Source organism: Saccopteryx bilineata, chromosome 2, assembly GCF_036850765.1.
Source record: "Saccopteryx bilineata isolate mSacBil1 chromosome 2, mSacBil1_pri_phased_curated, whole genome shotgun sequence".
Classification (NCBI taxonomy): Eukaryota; Metazoa; Chordata; class Mammalia; order Chiroptera; family Emballonuridae; genus Saccopteryx; species Saccopteryx bilineata.
This window is the reverse complement of record NC_089491.1, coordinates 250872305-250890329: the sequence shown is the minus strand read 5'-3', so window position 1 is coordinate 250890329 and position 18025 is coordinate 250872305. Positions and strand designations below refer to the sequence as shown.

General features: G+C 52.1%; 1 protein-coding gene and 3 gene segments (V, D, J or C); all 4 read left to right on the top strand.

Annotated features, from left to right (window-relative positions):
• LOC136325528 (Ig lambda-1 chain V regions MOPC 104E/RPC20/J558/S104-like) overlaps nt 1-7839 on the top strand; it is an 896106-nt gene extending 888267 nt beyond the window's left edge. The window contains 2 exon segments of the V gene segment in view: nt 6048-6083; nt 7385-7839. Of these exon segments, the coding sequence occupies nt 6048-6083; nt 7385-7704 (356 nt within the window).
• LOC136325527 (immunoglobulin lambda variable 4-3-like) overlaps nt 1-18025 on the top strand; it is a 735727-nt gene that overhangs the window by 715329 nt on the left and 2373 nt on the right. Inside the window, 1 exon segment of the V gene segment in view lies at nt 10117-10151. Coding sequence covers nt 10117-10151 — 35 coding nt within the window.
• Nucleotides 1074-4115, top strand: LOC136323923 (immunoglobulin lambda constant 6-like). The segment is given in 3 exon segments: nt 1074-1185; nt 2139-2225; nt 3643-4115. Coding segments are annotated over 3 exon segments (519 nt in total).
• LOC136323906 (immunoglobulin lambda-1 light chain-like) lies at nt 11111-16007 on the top strand. Its single transcript, XM_066255893.1, has 4 exons — nt 11111-11126; nt 11569-11855; nt 13986-14025; nt 15566-16007. The coding sequence occupies exons 1-4, from the start codon at nt 11111-11113 to the stop codon at nt 15883-15885; spliced, it is 663 nt and encodes a 220-aa protein (XP_066111990.1). The 3' UTR covers nt 15886-16007.

The window sequence follows — 18025 nt, the reverse complement described above, 5'->3', positions numbered from 1 at the left end:
TGGAGACTGGAAAAGTCTGCATGTAGCCTTAAGGGTGAATTTGACTCTTGCCCAGATTATTCCAGACAACAGGCAGTGGAAGCGTGACCCAGGAGAGCCCACTTCTGCATCTTCCCTACCCTTGCTTCCTCCTGTGGACGCTGTTCACCCACAACGCCCGCTATCTTAGGTGCCCATGGAATCCCACTGAATTCCCTCCCAAATATCTGCAGTCTTCCCATTCACATGCCTTCCATGGCCTCTACCCCATCAGAAAATTTCTCATCCTCACAGCCTAGAGACGCTATTGGGGCTTACAGCAGCTGCCCCCTCCTGCTTCCCAGGGACACGCACTGTGCTTCCTTTACCAGTCTCCCGCTGACACGCCACAGGACCGTCACTCTCAGTGCCCTGGTCACTCACTTTCACACACTTTCCATGACCCTCTGCTAACACTAGTCACGTTGTCACCAGGGTCCTCGGTGTATGGAAGTTGCTGGGAAGACAGCCCTGATCTTCTCTCTTCATCCCCTCTCAGACCAGACCACCACTGATCCCAACACAAGGTCTAGTGTCCCGTCTTCTCAGTTGACCTGCCTGCACCTCTGTCAAATCAAGAGTCAGACTCTCGGAATGGGCCACTGAGTACTCTGTAAACTACTCATCTCTACAGGAGTTCAATATGAGATTTTACACATACACAGTGACACACACTGTCTTACAAATGCACATAAACATACACTCACACACATAGTGTTCATACAGACACACGCCTATTTACCAAATGCCCTTAGAGGCTATTGTTCTGAATGGATCCAGAAATGCTCAGGCTGAATGTGCTACAGAGGGGACAGCTGGGGAACACGAGCACATGGTCACAGAAGGCCAACTTTGTGGGATCTAAAGAAAACCGGTGGCAAGACAGAGGAACATTCTCGTCCCGGTAGAGGGTGTGGCGTGGACACCTGAGGAAGTACATGCGAGGGAGTCTGACCATAACCAGGGACTGATGTAAGAAGGATGAAAGACTGTGAGCTGGGCGGCATGCTGTGTCCTAGAGAGCAAGATGCCAGGCCTGTGTGTCCCTTGCAGGAATGCTGGAGATGACCTACAGGACCTCGTATGCAGAGAAGGCCCTGGGTGTTGGGGTCCCTCCCACTCACAAGATGCAGACTCAGTCCAAGAGCCAAATGTGTTTCGCGGACAGTGCGTACACCCTGTGCTGTGACTTTGGTGGACATGTGCATTCAGAAGGCGTGTAGGAGACAGCAGACGCCCTGGCTGGGTTGTTCAGTGGGTTAGAGAACCGGCCTGAAGCAACAAGGTTGCAGGTTCCATCTCCGGGGGAGGGGGAGGGGCAGAGCACAACCAAGTGTCAAACAATAAATGCATAAATCAGTAAAAAGACAAATCTAAGTATTTCTTTCCCTCTCTCTCCTTCTTTCATGTTTACTCTCTAAAATTAATTGATAAATAATATTAAAAAGAAGAAAACAACAATAAGCTCACACACTGAAACCTCACAGAACGTACAGTGCTGGAGGCACCCACAGCCTCCTGCACGGCAAGGGGCTGTCATTTGTCTTGACCAACTCTACTTCTCCCCAGGACCCGCAAAGAAAAAAATTCCCAAACGGTTTTCAGGGGGCTTTAGCGACCGTCCCACTGCGCCTAGAGACCAGTCAAGCTGAGGTCAGGGACAGTAGAGTGCTCGTCCCTGCAGAAGATTTCACGCTGGAGGGGGAGGAAAGTGACCTCCCCCACCTACACTTCCCCTTCCCAAGAGTAACCCTGCTCGACCTCATCTGCGGGAGCGCCGGTGGCATCCACCATTCCCAGCTATGCTGTGGGGAGACGGCACCATCATCTCCCTGAGTAAACAGACCTGCTCACCCAGTACATCATGACCATAAGACAAGACCTGGGCCAGGACACAACTCCTTTTATTAAAATGGAATTCCTTTAAAACTCTGATTCCCTACTAGCTCATTGTCTGCAACGCCATTTCAATATCACCTAGGATGCATGGAATCCTACAAGTCCACTGAATTGAAATCCATGCCCAGGACCACCCCCTCACACCCTGCCCTCTCCCGATCAGCCCCCGTGACAAGGAGGCTGGACTTGGCTCCCGTGCAGCTGCAGGTGGGTCTGGGCAGGCGGTGGAGGGGGTGACAGGAGGTTTGTGTTCGAGGCTGTGTCACTGTGTTATGTGTTCAGCTCCGGGACTCAGCTGACCGTCCTCGGTAAGTCTCCCCCTTTCCTTCCTGCTTGGGGTTTAGAGTGAATTGGGGGTTGATTTTATGCCTTTCTCCATTTAGTCTAAACTGGGGTTCATTTCATCTTGGCATTCTGTAACCTTCACCTCTTTTCTGCCTGTCCCAACTCCCTGTTTCCTCTCTGGTTTCTGAGGCACCAGCTGGGGACCGGATACAGGTCTCCCAGGCACCGTTTTCTGTCCCTTCTCATTGTGACCCAGAGATCTCTCTCAGGGGACATTCTCCCCAAGCCTCAGGGATGCTGGGCTCCAGCCAGTCTCTGAGCCCTGGGTCTTAAGAGAGGTAGGGGCTGACTAATCATGAGAGAAGGATTCCACCTGGGTCCGGGGCCATGGAGTTGGGGGTGCCAGGCTGGGACCCACACCACTGGACGTATGTGTGTAACAACTGTGTTGCATCTATTCAAAGTGTCTGGTGAAATTTATTGAGGGACTAGTGAGTTTTCACTGGGGACCTGGAGAGAAGAAGGACTGTCAAGGCAAGGACACAGACAGGAAGGGGCCTCCCGAGAGAGGGCCTCGGGTGCTGGATGCCCCATTTCACCTCCAGAGCAGAAGGTCCCTCAGACAGAACAGGTGTCGGGGCAATATGGAGCTGCCAGTGATTGCCTGACTCCTTTGACCACAGGAGAAGAAATGTCAAAACAGATGCCAAGAGTAGGGGCCATGGATGTCTCCCCAGATAGGTGACAAGGACCGAACTATTCAAATATACAAACTTCCTAAGACAGCTAGATTCCCCCAGAATCACGATACTGAGCAGCTAGAACTCTCAGAACAGTCCTAGACCCAGACTAAGAAGAGTGCAGTTGCGGCTCAAGGAAAGCCACGTTCACCCCCTGAACCCAGCCCCGTGGCTGACACCCCACCCCCACCTCTGGAGTTTGGGACGGTTCTCTGCGGAGAGGGGAGCAGAGGGCTGCAACCATGAGGGCAGGGGAATGTGAGCATGAAACGTCCTTTTCGAATGCAGGACAGTCGAAACCCAGGACAGACGCACGTCCTGTGTGAAGACCCTGGGGAGGGCAATCAGCTGGGACACCTCAGACAGACAGATGGCCCAGGTCTCTGACGGCAGATAAGCTGTCAAGGTGAAAAAGCCAGAAAGCGGTAGCAGGGGGAGGGCTGGGAGCTCATGAGGACTGTGAGCCTGAGGAAGAAAGGATAGGCTACATGGGACCAGGACCCCCAAGTCAGGCATGACGACGATTCTTCCTGTGGGAGTTACGTGTCACCTCCCATCAATGACATGACAAAGGATAGCAAAAGCCAGACTGAGGTCCATTCCCTGGACCTGAGAAATTGGTCCCACGTTAAAGCTGAGGTAAGGACCTGCCGAAATGGATACTGAGCCTCTAACTTCCGGTCCCTCACCCACCCCACAGGTCAGCCCCCGTCCGCACCCTCCGTCACTCTGTTCCCGCCCTCCTCTGAGGAGCTCAGCAGCAACAAGGCCACACTGGTGTGTCTCGTCAGTGACTTCTACCCAGGCAGCGTGCAGGTGGCCTGGAAGGCCAATGGCAGCCCCGTCACCCAGGGCGTGGAGACCACCAAGCCCTCCAAACAGAGCAACAACAAGTACGTGGCCAGCAGCTACCTGAGCCTGACGCCCGACAAGTGGAAATCCAGCAGCAGCTACAGCTGCCAGGTCACGCACGAGGGGAGCACCGAAGTGAAGACACTTGTCCCCTCAGAGTGTTCCTAGGACTCTGAGCCAATAACTCTCGGCCAGACACCACATTCCGCTCTCCCCACTGTAGCGCTGAGACTCCTGCCCTGGTCTGCTCAGACTGGGCAGGTCTCACTCCCTCCCCACTTCTCCTTCTCCCGAATAAAGACCTGATCATCTATCATCTGACATTTCTGACGTGTGCTCTGTGTCGACCATGTCTCTGGGCTGAGGGGTGGCAGCCCCCATGGAAGGGGAAGCTCCAGCATGGAATCCTGTTCCCCAGGCCACCCACCCACCTAACTCCCCTGGGTCCAGTGGCCTCTTTTACTGGGGAACCATGACCCAGAGGATGAATTCTCCTGTGGGGTCAGGTCTGGACGCAGTCCTTGTCACTGGGATGGGGAAGGGCTGAGGGAAGGCTTCTGGGCACTGCTTCAGATTCGGGGAGATAGGAGGAGGGTCCAGAGGGCAGCAGTGGGTCTAAGGTAGAAATAGGGGGAAAGAAGACCCTTGGGACGAGCCATGCTCTTAGAGGAACAAAGATTTCACTTCTCTGCTCCCTGAGGACACCCAGTATGGAGAAACAGTACAGAGTGAGGGCTTTTCCTTATCCTGACATTATAGAGCTGCAGAAATCTTAGAACAACACAGGCTAAAAGTACAGTTCTCAACCTTCCACAATGAATCTAACTAAGTAAAGACACTGACTAGTCCTGTGAAGAGAAACAGGAGGTTTACATACGGAGGAGGTGGCCTCAGTCATCAAGAGGGAGAACAAGAAATTACAAAAAGCACCCTCCTGGGCACCAAAAGGGCACCCCATGATGTCCAAAGGAGGGGGTGTCAATGGGAATTCAGGAGTGAACTGAGACAGGACAAAACCCCCCAGGGCAGCGTGAGTGTGCCCTCAGGGATACAGCACCCTCAGGCTTCCCCAGCAACGCACCCAGATCCCCTACCCTCAGCTCAGTGCTCCACACCCACGTGGCTCAGACCCCGGTGCATACAGTTGCCCTTATCTCAACCAGGGTGTGTTTGTATTAAAATAAAACAGATGAAATGCAGATTCCTTCTTTTTATTTACCAAATTACAATACAATGACATGATTTTCACTAATCGACAATGAGGACTAATGTTTAATCCCAACACGAGCTCTAAACTATGAACGTATCTGCCCTGAGAATGCACTGCCGTGATTCTCTAGTGACGATGGCAGGCTCTTAGCAAGTCATGCTATTTATCCACTGGGAGCCTCTTCAGGTGCCTCCTGGGTTCCCCGACATGACATGACGCCAGGAGCAGCAGTGGCTCCTATCATGGATGACAACATGTTCAGTGCGCACTCTGTGCCTCTTCAGTCAGAGGCCTAAAATAGACCATTGCTCTGGGTTCCCTCAAGTAGGACGTAGGATTTAGGGCCATGGTTGGAGTGCTGCTCATGGTTTCCTTGAATCATTCAGGGCATCATTGGACCACCAGACCCTCAATCTATGACCCCAGATTCTGGGTGTGGCAGGGGAGTCTACCAAAAATGCCACTTTGTGTGCGCAGACTGGCATGACTTGCAGTACAACTTGAGAACTTCTCAGGGCAATGCCATACTAACATTCCCCAGGAAAGGTGAGGCTGAAACCTCACGATCCAGCTGGAGTCCCTGGGACGCTTCCGATGGCTACTGCTCTCCAGGGCCCTTGCCTAGTCCTAGAAAGATTAGAGACACACCAAATTCTGACTTTACCAACGATCGTGTCCTTTCAACCCTGAACCAAGAGACCTCCTGTTCACTTCCATGAACCTCACTCTTCACTGACAAAAATGCATTCCAAGAAATCATTGCCAAGCGTGCTGACGTTCGTGGAAATATGCTCTAGACAACAAATACATTCGGGTTCCTGATTTTTCAGGGTTGCCAGGACAGCACGTGGAGTCACCTGTCCTGTTACATGTAGTGGATGAACTCTGGGTGTGGTGGGGGCTGTAATTCCCCATGCAGAGCAGGCACCAGCCTGGGGCATGACACAGGCTTCTTCCATCACAGCTGCAGGTGGGGGGCTCAGGGGGATAGGGGGCAGGACCTCCCAGAGAGAGGTTTTTGTACGAGCCTGTGTCACAGTGTTGGGTGTTCGGCGGAGGGACCCAGCTGACCGTCCTAGGTGAGTCTCTCCTTCCCCCTCCTTCCCTGCTCTCCCAGAGCTTTGAGCTTTTTTTCTGCTGACTTTGCTCTTTTTCTGGGCCTTGTCTCAGTCTGTAGCCAAACTTCCACCCAGGATCCCAGTGTCTGGGGTCATGATTTGGTTGCATGGTTGTTCTTACTGTCCTGTCTGCCTCCATGGGTCTTCCACAGCCCTTCAACTCTGACCCCTCTGGCAGAGAAATGGACAGGCTGACCTGTAGACTCTTCTATCAGACTGCCAGGGCCAGGCTGGGACCTACACTGCTCTTCTCTGTCTCCTCATGTGGGTATCATTTTGAGCAGCTTTGTTGCTCGAGGGAACCTGTGTCCCCATCTCATGGGGAAATGGGCGCTAGGAGGACTGAAGGGGTGACCACAGAAAGGTTTTTAAGGAGCCAAGATATTTCTGAGCCAAGTCCGGGGCCACCAGGGTCACACTTATAGGAAAGTTTCCAGGGCTTTGGGCCTCAGGATTCAAGATCAAAAAAATTAGGGTGGTAGGGAGGCTCCCTGGTGGGGCTTCTATGCAGAGAGCTTAGCCAGCCTGGGACCCACGGGACCCTGAAAGAGAGAGGACAGTTTGACAGGACTGCTCTGGAGGCTAAGGGCTGGGAGAAGGACAACAAAGAACAGAAGGAAGGCGGACTGCGTGGACTCCAGGAGACACTTCCCAGTAGCACAAATCTCTGAGGGAACAGAGGACAGACTCTTCAGTGTGAGATCATCACGATAATTCACCACCAGAGTGAAGCCTCAGGTCCAGTCTGCAGATGGGAGAGACCTAAGGACAGGCAGACAGACTCTCTCTGATTGGGAAATATTTTCACCATGAGAGAAGACCAGGAGAGGCAGGTTTCAGGATGAGTAGACCCCTGAGGAGCTGATACGAAGGCACACAAGAGCCCCAAGTTGGCCCCATGGAATGTCAGTGCACCATCACGTTCTCTGAGGTAGGACAGAAACCCCAGCCCAGACTCGGTTAGAATGTCTGGAAGAGGCAGCACAACAGGAAAAGGTTACAAGTCTGTGTGCATGGTCAGTGCCCGAGTGGGTCTCAGGACCAGGGTGGCGGGTCTGCAGCCTCCTGATATTCCAGGGTGAAGGGGATTTGTGTGAGGAATTCCCCTTCATACTGTCTCTCTGGCATAGCCTCAACCCCAGAATGGTCACCTGTCCTGGGAACAATCGGGTTCTGAGGACATGACCCCACATCAACACTGAGGTAAGGAGCTCTCAGGGTGGTTCTGTGTGTCTGATGTCCTCTTCCTCCCCCACCCACAGGTCAGCCCAAGTCAGCACCCTCGGTCACTCTGTTCCCACCCTCCTCTGAGGAACTCAGCAGCAACAAGGCCACACTGGTGTGTCTCGTCAGTGACTTCTACCCAGGCAGCGTGCAGGTGGCCTGGAAGGCCAATGGCAGCCCCGTCACCCAGGGCGTGGAGACCACCAAGCCCTCCAAACAGAGCAACAACAAGTACGCGGCCAGCAGCTACCTGAGCCTGACGCCCGACAAGTGGAAATCCAGCAGCAGCTACAGCTGCCAGGTCACGCACGAGGGGAGCACCGAAGTGAAGACACTTGTCCCCTCAGAGTGTTCCTAGTGTTCCCAGGTCTCTGAGACACTAGACCCACAGGAGTTGAACCACATAACCCAGGAAAATCTCCTTACCCATCCCTAATCATCCTCTCCCTGAACCCAATCAGCTCTCAATAAAGTATCATCATTCTCAATCAGATATTGGGCTCTGTGCTCATTTTTGGTTTATGCGTCTCCTGATCTCCAAAACCGCCAACGCGCAACACAGTCTTTTTACCTGTGGGAATGGAGACTGGAAAAGTCTTCATGTAGCCTTAAGGGTGAATTTGACTCTTGCCCAGATTATTCCAGACAACAGGCAGTGGAAGCGTGACCCAGGAGAGCCCACTTCTGCATCTTCCCTACCCTTGCTTCCTCCTGTGGACGCTGTTCACCCACAACGCCCGCTATCTTAGGTGCCCATGGAATCCCACTGAATTCCCTCCCAAATATCTGCAGTCTTCCCATTCACATGCCTTCCATGGCCTCTACCCCATCAGAAAATTTCTCATCCTCACAGCCTAGAGACGCTATTGGGGCTTACAGCAGCTGCCCCCTCCTGCTTCCCAGGGACACGCACTGTGCTTCCTTTACCAGTCTCCCGCTGACACGCCACAGGACCGTCACTCTCAGTGCCCTGGTCACTCACTTTCACACACTTTCCATGACCCTCTGCTAACACTAGTCACATTGTCACCAGGGTCCTCGGTGTATGGAAGTTGCTGGGAAGACAGCCCTGATCTTCTCTCTTCATCCCCTCTCAGACCAGACCACCACTGATCCCAACACAAGGTCTAGTGTCCCGTCTTCTCAGTTGACCTGCCTGCACCTCTGTCAAATCAAGAGTCAGACTCTCGGAATGGGCCACTGAGTACTCTGTAAACTACTCATCTCTACAGGAGTTCAATATGAGATTTTACACATACACAGTGACACACACTGTCTTACAAATGCACATAAACATACACTCACACACATAGTGTTCATACAGACACACGCCTATTTACCAAATGCCCTTAGAGGCTATTGTTCTGAATGGATCCAGAAATGCTCAGGCTGAATGTGCTACAGAGGGGACAGCTGGGGAACACGAGCACATGGTCACAGAAGGCCAACTTTGTGGGATCTAAAGAAAACCGGTGGCAAGACAGAGGAACATTCTCGTCCCGGTAGAGGGTGTGGCGTGGACACCTGAGGAAGTACATGCGAGGGAGTCTGACCATAACCAGGGACTGATGTAAGAAGGATGAAAGACTGTGAGCTGGGCGGCATGCTGTGTCCTAGAGAGCAAGATGCCAGGCCTGTGTGTCCCTTGCAGGAATGCTGGAGATGACCTACAGGACCTCGTATGCAGAGAAGGCCCTGGGTGTTGGGGTCCCTCCCACTCACAAGACGCAGACTCAGTCCAAGAGCCAAATGTGTTTCGCGGACAGTGCGTACACCCTGTGCTGTGACTTTGGTGGACATGTGCATTCAGAAGGCGTGTAGGAGACAGCAGACGCCCTGGCTGGGTTGTTCAGTGGGTTAGAGAACCGGCCTGAAGCAACAAGGTTGCAGGTTCCATCTCCGGGGGAGGGGGAGGGGCAGAGCACAAGCAAGTGTCAAACAATAAATGCATAAATCAGTAAAAAGACAAATCTAAGTTTTTCTTTCCCTCTCTCTCCTTCTTTCATGTTTACTCTCTAAAATTAATTGATAAATAATATTAAAAAGAAGAAAACAACAATAAGCTCACACACTGAAACCTCACAGAACGTACAGTGCTGGAGGCACCCACAGCCTCCTGCACGGCAAGGGGCTGTCATTTGTCTTGACCAACTCTACTTCTCCCCAGGACCCGCAAAGAAAAAAATTCCCAAACGGTTTTCAGGGGGCTTTAGCGACCGTCCCACTGCGCCTAGAGACCAGTCAAGCTGAGGTCAGGGACAGTAGAGTGCTCGTCCCTGCAGAAGATTTCACGCTGGAGGGGGAGGAAAGTGACCTCCCCCACCTACACTTCCCCTTCCCAAGAGTAACCCTGCTCGACCTCATCTGCGGGAGCGCCGGTGGCATCCACCATTCCCAGCTATGCTGTGGGGAGACGGCACCATCATCTCCCTGAGTAAACAGACCTGCTCACCCAGTACATCATGACCATAAGACAAGACCTGGGCCAGGACACAACTCCTTTTATTAAAATGGAATTCCTTTAAAACTCTGATTCCCTACTAGCTCATTGTCTGCAACGCCATTTCAATATCACCTAGGATGCATGGAATCCTACAAGTCCACTGAATTGAAATCCATGCCCAGGACCACCCCCTCACACCCTCCCCTCTCCCGATCAGCCCCCGTGACAAGGAGGCTGGACTTGGCTCCCGTGCAGCTGCAGGTGGGTCTGGGCAGGCGGTGGAGGGGGTGACAGGAGGTTTGTGTTCGAGGCTGTGTCACTGTGTTATGTGTTCGGCTCCGGGACTCAGCTGACCGTCCTCGGTAAGTCTCCCCCTTTCCTTCCTGCTTGGGGTTTAGAGTGAATTGGGGGTTGATTTTATGCCTTTCTCCATTTAGTCTAAACGGGGGTTCATTTCATCTTGGCATTCTGTAACCTTCACCTCTTTTCTGCCTGTCCCAACTCCCTGTTTCCTCTCTGGTTTCTGAGGCACCAGCTGGGGACCGGATACAGGTCTCCCAGGCACCGTTTTCTGTCCCTTCTCATTGTGACCCAGAGATCTCTCTCAGGGGACATTCTCCCCAAGCCTCAGGGATGCTGGGCTCCAGCCAGTCTCTGAGCCCTGGGTCTTAAGAGAGGTAGGGGCTGACTAATCATGAGAGAAGGATTCCACCTGGGTCCGGGGCCATGGAGTTGGGGGTGCCAGGCTGGGACCCACACCACTGGACGTATGTGTGTAACAACTGTGTTGCATCTATTCAAAGTGTCTGGTGAAATTTATTGAGGGACTAGTGAGTTTTCACTGGGGACCTGGAGAGAAGAAGGACTGTCAAGGCAAGGACACAGACAGGAAGGGGCCTCCCGAGAGAGGGCCTCGGGTGCTGGATGCCCCATTTCACCTCCAGAGCAGAAGGTCCCTCAGACAGAACAGGTGTCGGGGCAATATGGAGCTGCCAGTGATTGCCTGACTCCTTTGACCACAGGAGAAGAAATGTCAAAACAGATGCCAAGAGTAGGGGCCATGGATGTCTCCCCAGATAGGTGACAAGGACCGAACTATTCAAATATACAAACTTCCTAAGACAGCTAGATTCCCCCAGAATCACGATACTGAGCAGCTAGAACTCTCAGAACAGTCCTAGACCCAGACTAAGAACAGTGCAGTTGCGGCTCAAGGAAAGCCACGTTCACCCCCTGAACCCAGCCCCGTGGCTGACACCCCACCCCCACCTCTGGAGTTTGGGACGGTTCTCTGCGGAGAGGGGAGCAGAGGGCTGCAACCATGAGGGCAGGGGAATGTGAGCATGAAACGTCCTTTTCGAATGCAGGACAGTCGAAACCCAGGACAGACGCACGTCCTGTGTGAAGACCCTGGGGAGGGCAATCAGCTGGGACACCTCAGACAGACAGATGGCCCAGGTCTCTGACGGCAGATAAGCTGTCAAGGTGAAAAAGCCAGAAAGCGGTAGCAGGGGGAGGGCTGGGAGCTCATGAGGACTGTGAGCCTGAGGAAGAAAGGATAGGCTACATGGGACCAGGACCCCCAAGTCAGGCATGACGACGATTCTTCCTGTGGGAGTTACGTGTCACCTCCCATCAATGACATGACAAAGGATAGCAAAAGCCAGACTGAGGTCCATTCCCTGGACCTGAGAAATTGGTCCCACGTTAAAGCTGAGGTAAGGACCTGCCGAAATGGATACTGAGCCTCTAACTTCCGGTCCCTCACCCACCCCACAGGTCAGCCCCCGTCCGCACCCTCCGTCACTCTGTTCCCGCCCTCCTCTGAGGAGCTCAGCAGCAACAAGGCCACACTGGTGTGTCTCGTCAGTGACTTCTACCCAGGCAGCGTGCAGGTGGCCTGGAAGGCCAATGGCAGCCCCGTCACCCAGGGCGTGGAGACCACCAAGCCCTCCAAACAGAGCAACAACAAGTACGTGGCCAGCAGCTACCTGAGCCTGACGCCCGACAAGTGGAAATCCAGCAGCAGCTACAGCTGCCAGGTCACGCACGAGGGGAGCACCGAAGTGAAGACACTTGTCCCCTCAGAGTGTTCCTAGGACTCTGAGCCAATAACTCTCGGCCAGACACCACATTCCGCTCTCCCCACTGTAGCGCTGAGACTCCTGCCCTGGTCTGCTCAGACTGGGCAGGTCTCACTCCCTCCCCACTTCTCCTTCTCCCGAATAAAGACCTGATCATCTATCATCTGATATTTCTGACGTGTATCTGTGTCGACCATGTCTCTGGGCAGAGGGGTGGCAGCCCCCATGGAAGGGGAAGCTCCAGCATGGAATCCTGTTCCCCAGGCCACCCACCCACCTAACTCCCCTGGGTCCAGTGGCTCTTTTACTGGGGAGCCATGACCCAGAGGATGAATCCTCCTGTGGGGTCAGGTCTGGACGCAGTCCTTGTCACTGGGATGGGGAAGGGCTGAGGGAAGGCTTCTGGGCACTGCTTCAGATTCGGGGAGATAGGAGGAGGGTCCAGAGGGCAGCAGTGGGTCTAAGGTAGAAATAGGGGGAAAGAAGACCCTTGGGACGAGCCATGCTCTTAGAGGAACAAAGATTTCACTTCTCTGCTCCCTGAGGACACCCAGTATGGAGAAACAGTACAGAGTGAGGGCTTTTCCTTATCCTGACATTATAGAGCTGCAGAAATCTTAGAACAACACAGGCTAAAAGTACAGTTCTCAACCTTCCACAATGAATCTAACTAAGTAAAGACACTGACTAGTCCTAGAAAGAAAAAAACATGGTTAACATATGGAACAGGTGGTGTCAGCCATCATGAGGGAGGACAAGAAATTACAAAGGTACCTTTTTGGGCACTAAAAGGGTATCCCAGAATGTGGATGGGAATTCAGTAGTGGACTGAGGCAGGACAGAACCCCTCAGGGCAGCGTGAGTGTGCCCTCAGGAATCCAATACATTCAGTCTCTGCGGTGACACGGCGCACAGATGTCCTACCCTCAGCTCAATGCCCCACACCCATGTAGCTCAGACCCAATGTGCCTACAGATGCTCTTACCTCACCCTGGAGTGTTTTTGTATTCAAGTTAAAAAGGTGAATTAAAGCTTTCTGTGTTTTTTTCTTTTTTACCAAATTTCAATACAATGATTTGATTTTCTGTTAACCGATAAAGAAGATAATTAGTATTTAATACCATCGCAAGCTCAACATTATGAACATATCTCATGTGTGAATACGCTGTGGTTATCCTTCTGTGACGATGGCAGGCTCTTAGCAAGTAATGGTATTTATCCACTGGGAGCCTCACAGGTGGCTCCTGGGTTCCCTGACATGACATGACGCCAGGAGTAGCAGTGGCTCCTATCATGGATGACAATATGTTCAACGTTGACTTTGTGCCCCTGTTGTCCCTGGCCTAAAATTTACCACTGATCCAGGTTCCCTTAAGTCAGATGCAGGATTTAGGATTTAGATGTAGGATACAGGATTTAGGATGGGGTGCTGTTCATGTTTTTCTTGAATAAGGAAGAAATGGACCACCAGCCCCTCGATATACATATAACACCAGAATCTGTGTGTGATAGAGGAGTCTCCCCAGAATGCCAATTCATGGTGACAGACTGGCATTAATTGCAGTACAAGCTGAGGTACCACAATAGGCAAACTCACACTTGAATATCCTCAAGGAAGATAAGGCTGAAACCTCTGGGTCCAGCTGGGGTCACTGAGAATGTTCCAATTACTACTGCTCTCCAGCGCACTGCCTCTTCCTAAAGGGGGTGGAGGACACCCCAAACACATGGTCTAATCAAGGATCATGTCCTGCCAACCTTGAGACAAGAGACCTCCTCTTCTTTTCTATGGAACCTCCTCTTTAGTGACAAAGATGTTCTCCAGTAAATCCATTCCCAATGCTGGAGAACTCATGGAAAAATAGAATCCAAGACAACTACATTCAGGTTCCTGGTTTTCCAAGGTTCCCACTGCTGAGCACATGGAGTTACCTGTCCTGTTACATATAGTGAATGAAATCTGGGCAGGGTGGGGGGTAATTCCCCATGCAGAGCAGACACCAGCCTGGGGCATGACACAGGCTTCCTCCATCACAGCTGCAGGTGGGGGGCTCAGGGGGATAGGGGGCAGGACCTCCCAGAGAGAGGTTTTTGTACGAGCCTGTGTCACAGTGTTGGGTGTTCGGCGGAGGGACCCAGCTGACCATCCTAGGTGAGTCTTCCCTTCCCCCTCCTTCCTTGCCATTCCAGAGATTCAGGTAATTTTCTGCTAATTTTGTTCTTTTTCTGGGACTTGTCTCACTTGTACCCAAGTTTTCACCCAGGATCATAGTCTCTGGGGTCATGACCTCTTTGTATCCTTGTTCTTACTGCCCTCTGTTTTCACTACTAATCATTAGCCCTTCACCTCTGACTTCACAGGCAGAGAAATGTACAAGATGATCTGTAGACACTTCTATCAATCTGACAAATTAGGCAGAGTCTTAGAATTCCTCTGCTCTCTCACCCTACACGGGCTCCTTCGTTGTTAAAACAGCTCAGTCTCTGGGAGGGTCGCATCAGCTCCCATGTCACAGAAAGGAGGAGACAAAGAATACTGAAGGTGAACATGTGGAAACTTTAGAAAATCCCATAAGTCTCAGAGATGAATCTGGGGTCACGAGGGTCAGACTTTCAGGGAGACTCTCAGGACCTCAGGTGGGACTAAGGTCCAGGGCCAGCAACCTGGCAGGGTTGGAGAGGCTCTGTCAGCCTCCATGGACCTGCCATGCAGAGTCCTCAGCCAGCCTGGGACCCACAGCACCCTGCAGGAGGGAGGACAAAGTGGGAAGAAGAGTACTCTGGAGGCTAAGAGTTGGGAGGAGAATGGAGAACAAGGGGGAGAGGACAGGATGACTACAGAGTCTCAAGGGACACAGTCCCCAGAAGCTCGAATGTCTAAGGCAGCGGTTCTCAACCTGTGGGTCGTGACCCTGGCGGGGTCGCCTAAAGCCATCGGAAAATACATAATGCATATCAGGTATTTACATTCCGAATCATAACTGTAGCAAAATTATAGTTATGAAGTAGCCACCAAAATTATTTTTTGGTTTGGGGTCACCGCAACATGAGGAAGTGTATTGCGGGGTCACGGCATTAGAAAGGTTGAGATCCGCTGGTCTAAGGGAACAGGAGGCAGATACCTCAGCTGGAAATCTTCAAGATAATCCTCTACGAGAGGGGAGCCTCAGGTCAAGTAGGCAGGTGGGAGAGATCTAAGGACAGGCAAAAAGATTCTCCCTGACCAGCAAATATTTCTCCCATTAGAGAGGACCAGGTGAGGCAGGTTTCAGTAGAAGCAGATCCTATAGGACAAACGCTCAGAGCAGGTATGGAGGTTCACAAAATGCCCCAAGATTAACCCCACAAAAGGTTGGAGCACCCATCATCTTTTCTGATGAAGAACAGATGTCCCCACACAGACCCCATTAGAATATCAGGAAGAGGTAGACAGGAGGATAAAGGTCAGAAGTCTGTGTGAATGGACAGTGCCTTGGAGGGTCTGAGGACAGTGGTGGCAGATCTCCAGCCTCCTGATGGAAAGGAACTGTCTGGGGTAAATCTCAAACCAGTCTCTGTGGCATGAACCTCAAACTGTCCTTGGACTTGGACCCAAATCGGGTTCTGAGGACATGACCGCACATCAAGACTGAGGTAAGGAGCTCTCAGGGTGGTTCTGTGTGTCTGATGTCCTCTTCCTCCCCCACCCACAGGTCAGCCCAAGTCAGCGCCCTCGGTCACTCTGTTCCCGCCCTCCTCTGAGGAACTCAGCGGCAACAAGGCCACACTGGTGTGTCTCGTCAGTGACTTCTACCCAGGCAGCGTGCAGGTGGCCTGGAAGGCCAATGGCAGCCCCGTCACCCAGGGCGTGGAGACCACCAAGCCCTCCAAACAGAGCAACAACAAGTACGCGGCCAGCAGCTACCTGAGCCTGACGCCCGACAAGTGGAAATCCAGCAGCAGCTACAGCTGCCAGGTCACGCACGAGGGGAGCACCGTGGAGAAGACAGTCGTCCCCTCAGAGTGTTCCTAGGACCCTGAGCTCCGACTTCTGGGTGATGGAACCACATGACCCCTGCAAAATCTCCTTACCCACCCCCAGTCACCCTTCTCCCTGAACCCAATAACTCTCAATAAAGTATCATCATTCTCAGATATCAGGCTTTCTGTTCATTTGTGCATGGCCCCCAGAACTCCACCACCCCCAAATTGGAATACAATTCTTTGGAAGTGTGGGAAAGGAGCCAAAAAAAAGCCTCCATGTTTTCTTAAGGGGGAATTTCCTTCCTATCTAGACGTGCCCGTAGAATGTTCAAGAACAAAAGATAAGGGAATCGTGACCCAGAAGAGCCCACCTTTTATACTTTCCCTAATCTCACTTCCTCCTGTGGCTGATGTTCACCCACAGGGCCCACTTTCCTTGGTCTCCATGGAATCCCCATGGATTCCTCCCCCAAATCCTCAGTCTTCCCATTCACTTGCCTTTTATAGCTTTCTACCCCATCTGGAAACTTCTCATTCTCAGTGGCTAGACTACCCTTTTGCTTATATTATAGTGGCTCCCCCAACTCCTGCTTCCCTGGACATGCACTGTGCTTCACTTATCAGTCCCTCGCTGACATGCTCATCATAAGACCTTCAGTCTCCGGGCCCTGGCCACTCACTTTTGCACTCCCCTGCATGACCCTCTGGTAACACTTGTCACATGTATCACTGGGGTCCTAGCTGTATGAAAGGCCCCCAGAAGAGAAGTCTGCTCTCTCCATCTCCTACAGACAAGACCACCACTGATCCTATCACAAGATCTAATGTTCCCTCTTCTCAGGTGACCTGCCTGCGCCTCTGTCAAGAGTCAGACTCACAGAATGGGCCATTGACTACTCTGTAAACTGCTCATCTCCTTAGAAGTCAAATCTGGACTTTAACACACACTCACACACACACTTGCACACACAGACTTGTGCACATACATAGATATACACACTCATACAAATGCACATAAACATACACTCACACACATATTGTTCATACAGACACATGCCCATTTACAAAATGCCCTCAGAGGCTATTGTTCTGAATAGATCCAGAAAACTCAGGCAGAGGGTGCTACAGCGGAGACCATAGTGGATACGAACACAGACAGGCCTGTCGCTGCAGTCCTGGGTTGTAATATCCAGAGACAACCAGTGACAAGACAAAAGAACATTCCAGGCCGGGGTTGAGAGTGAGACCTAGACACCTGAGGAAGTGCGTGGGAGGGGGCCTGGCCTCCACCAAGGGCTGATCTGGGGATAATGAAAGAGTGTCCACTAGGCATGATGCCATGTCAGAGAGAGAAAGATGCGGCCTGTGTGTCCCTTGAGTGAACGCTGCAGATGACTGACAGGACCTAGAATGTAGGCTGTGGCCAGGGTGTCGGCACTCCACTCACACATGAAGGTTTAGATCATTTATACAGTGTGTTTCACAGGTTGTGGTGCAGCCTGTGCTAGTGTCTTTGCAGAACCAGGACATGTGTCACTCCAAAGGAGTGTAAGATGACAACTGACAGTCTCACACAAAGCTCACAGAAATTACTGTGCTGGGAGCAATGACCACCTCTCCCACTGCAACAGGCTCTGAACCAGCCATGAGAGCTTTAATTCAGTCCATGCACCTCCGCAGGAAAATCCTGTTCAAACTGTGCTCAGAAGGCTCTCAGTGACTGTCCCACCAAACCCTGAGACTGGCCCAGCCGAGTGCAGGGACACTAGAGCTCTGGGCCCTGCAGACGGGCCTTGGTGCTGGGAGTGACCGTGACTGTCCTCCCACCCATACTTTCCATTCCCACCCCCGAACTCTGCAGGATCTCATCTCCTGAGAATGTGAGGGCATCAGGACTCCCCAGAATTCCCAGCACTGCAAAGGGGTCCCAGCTGCATGATCCCGGTGCATTAACAGTTCTGCTCACCAACTTCTCCATGACCATATGACACGAGCTGGGCCAGGGCACACTTCTTCCCTAAGATGAAATTAGGTGAAAATTCTGATTCAGTACTAGACACCATCACCACTCTGCAACGTTATCCATGACCTAAAATACATAGAATCATAAAACTCCATAAAATCAAAATTATATTCTCAGGGTTCACCCTATCTCACCCCCCCCCATCTGACTGATCAGCACCCATGAC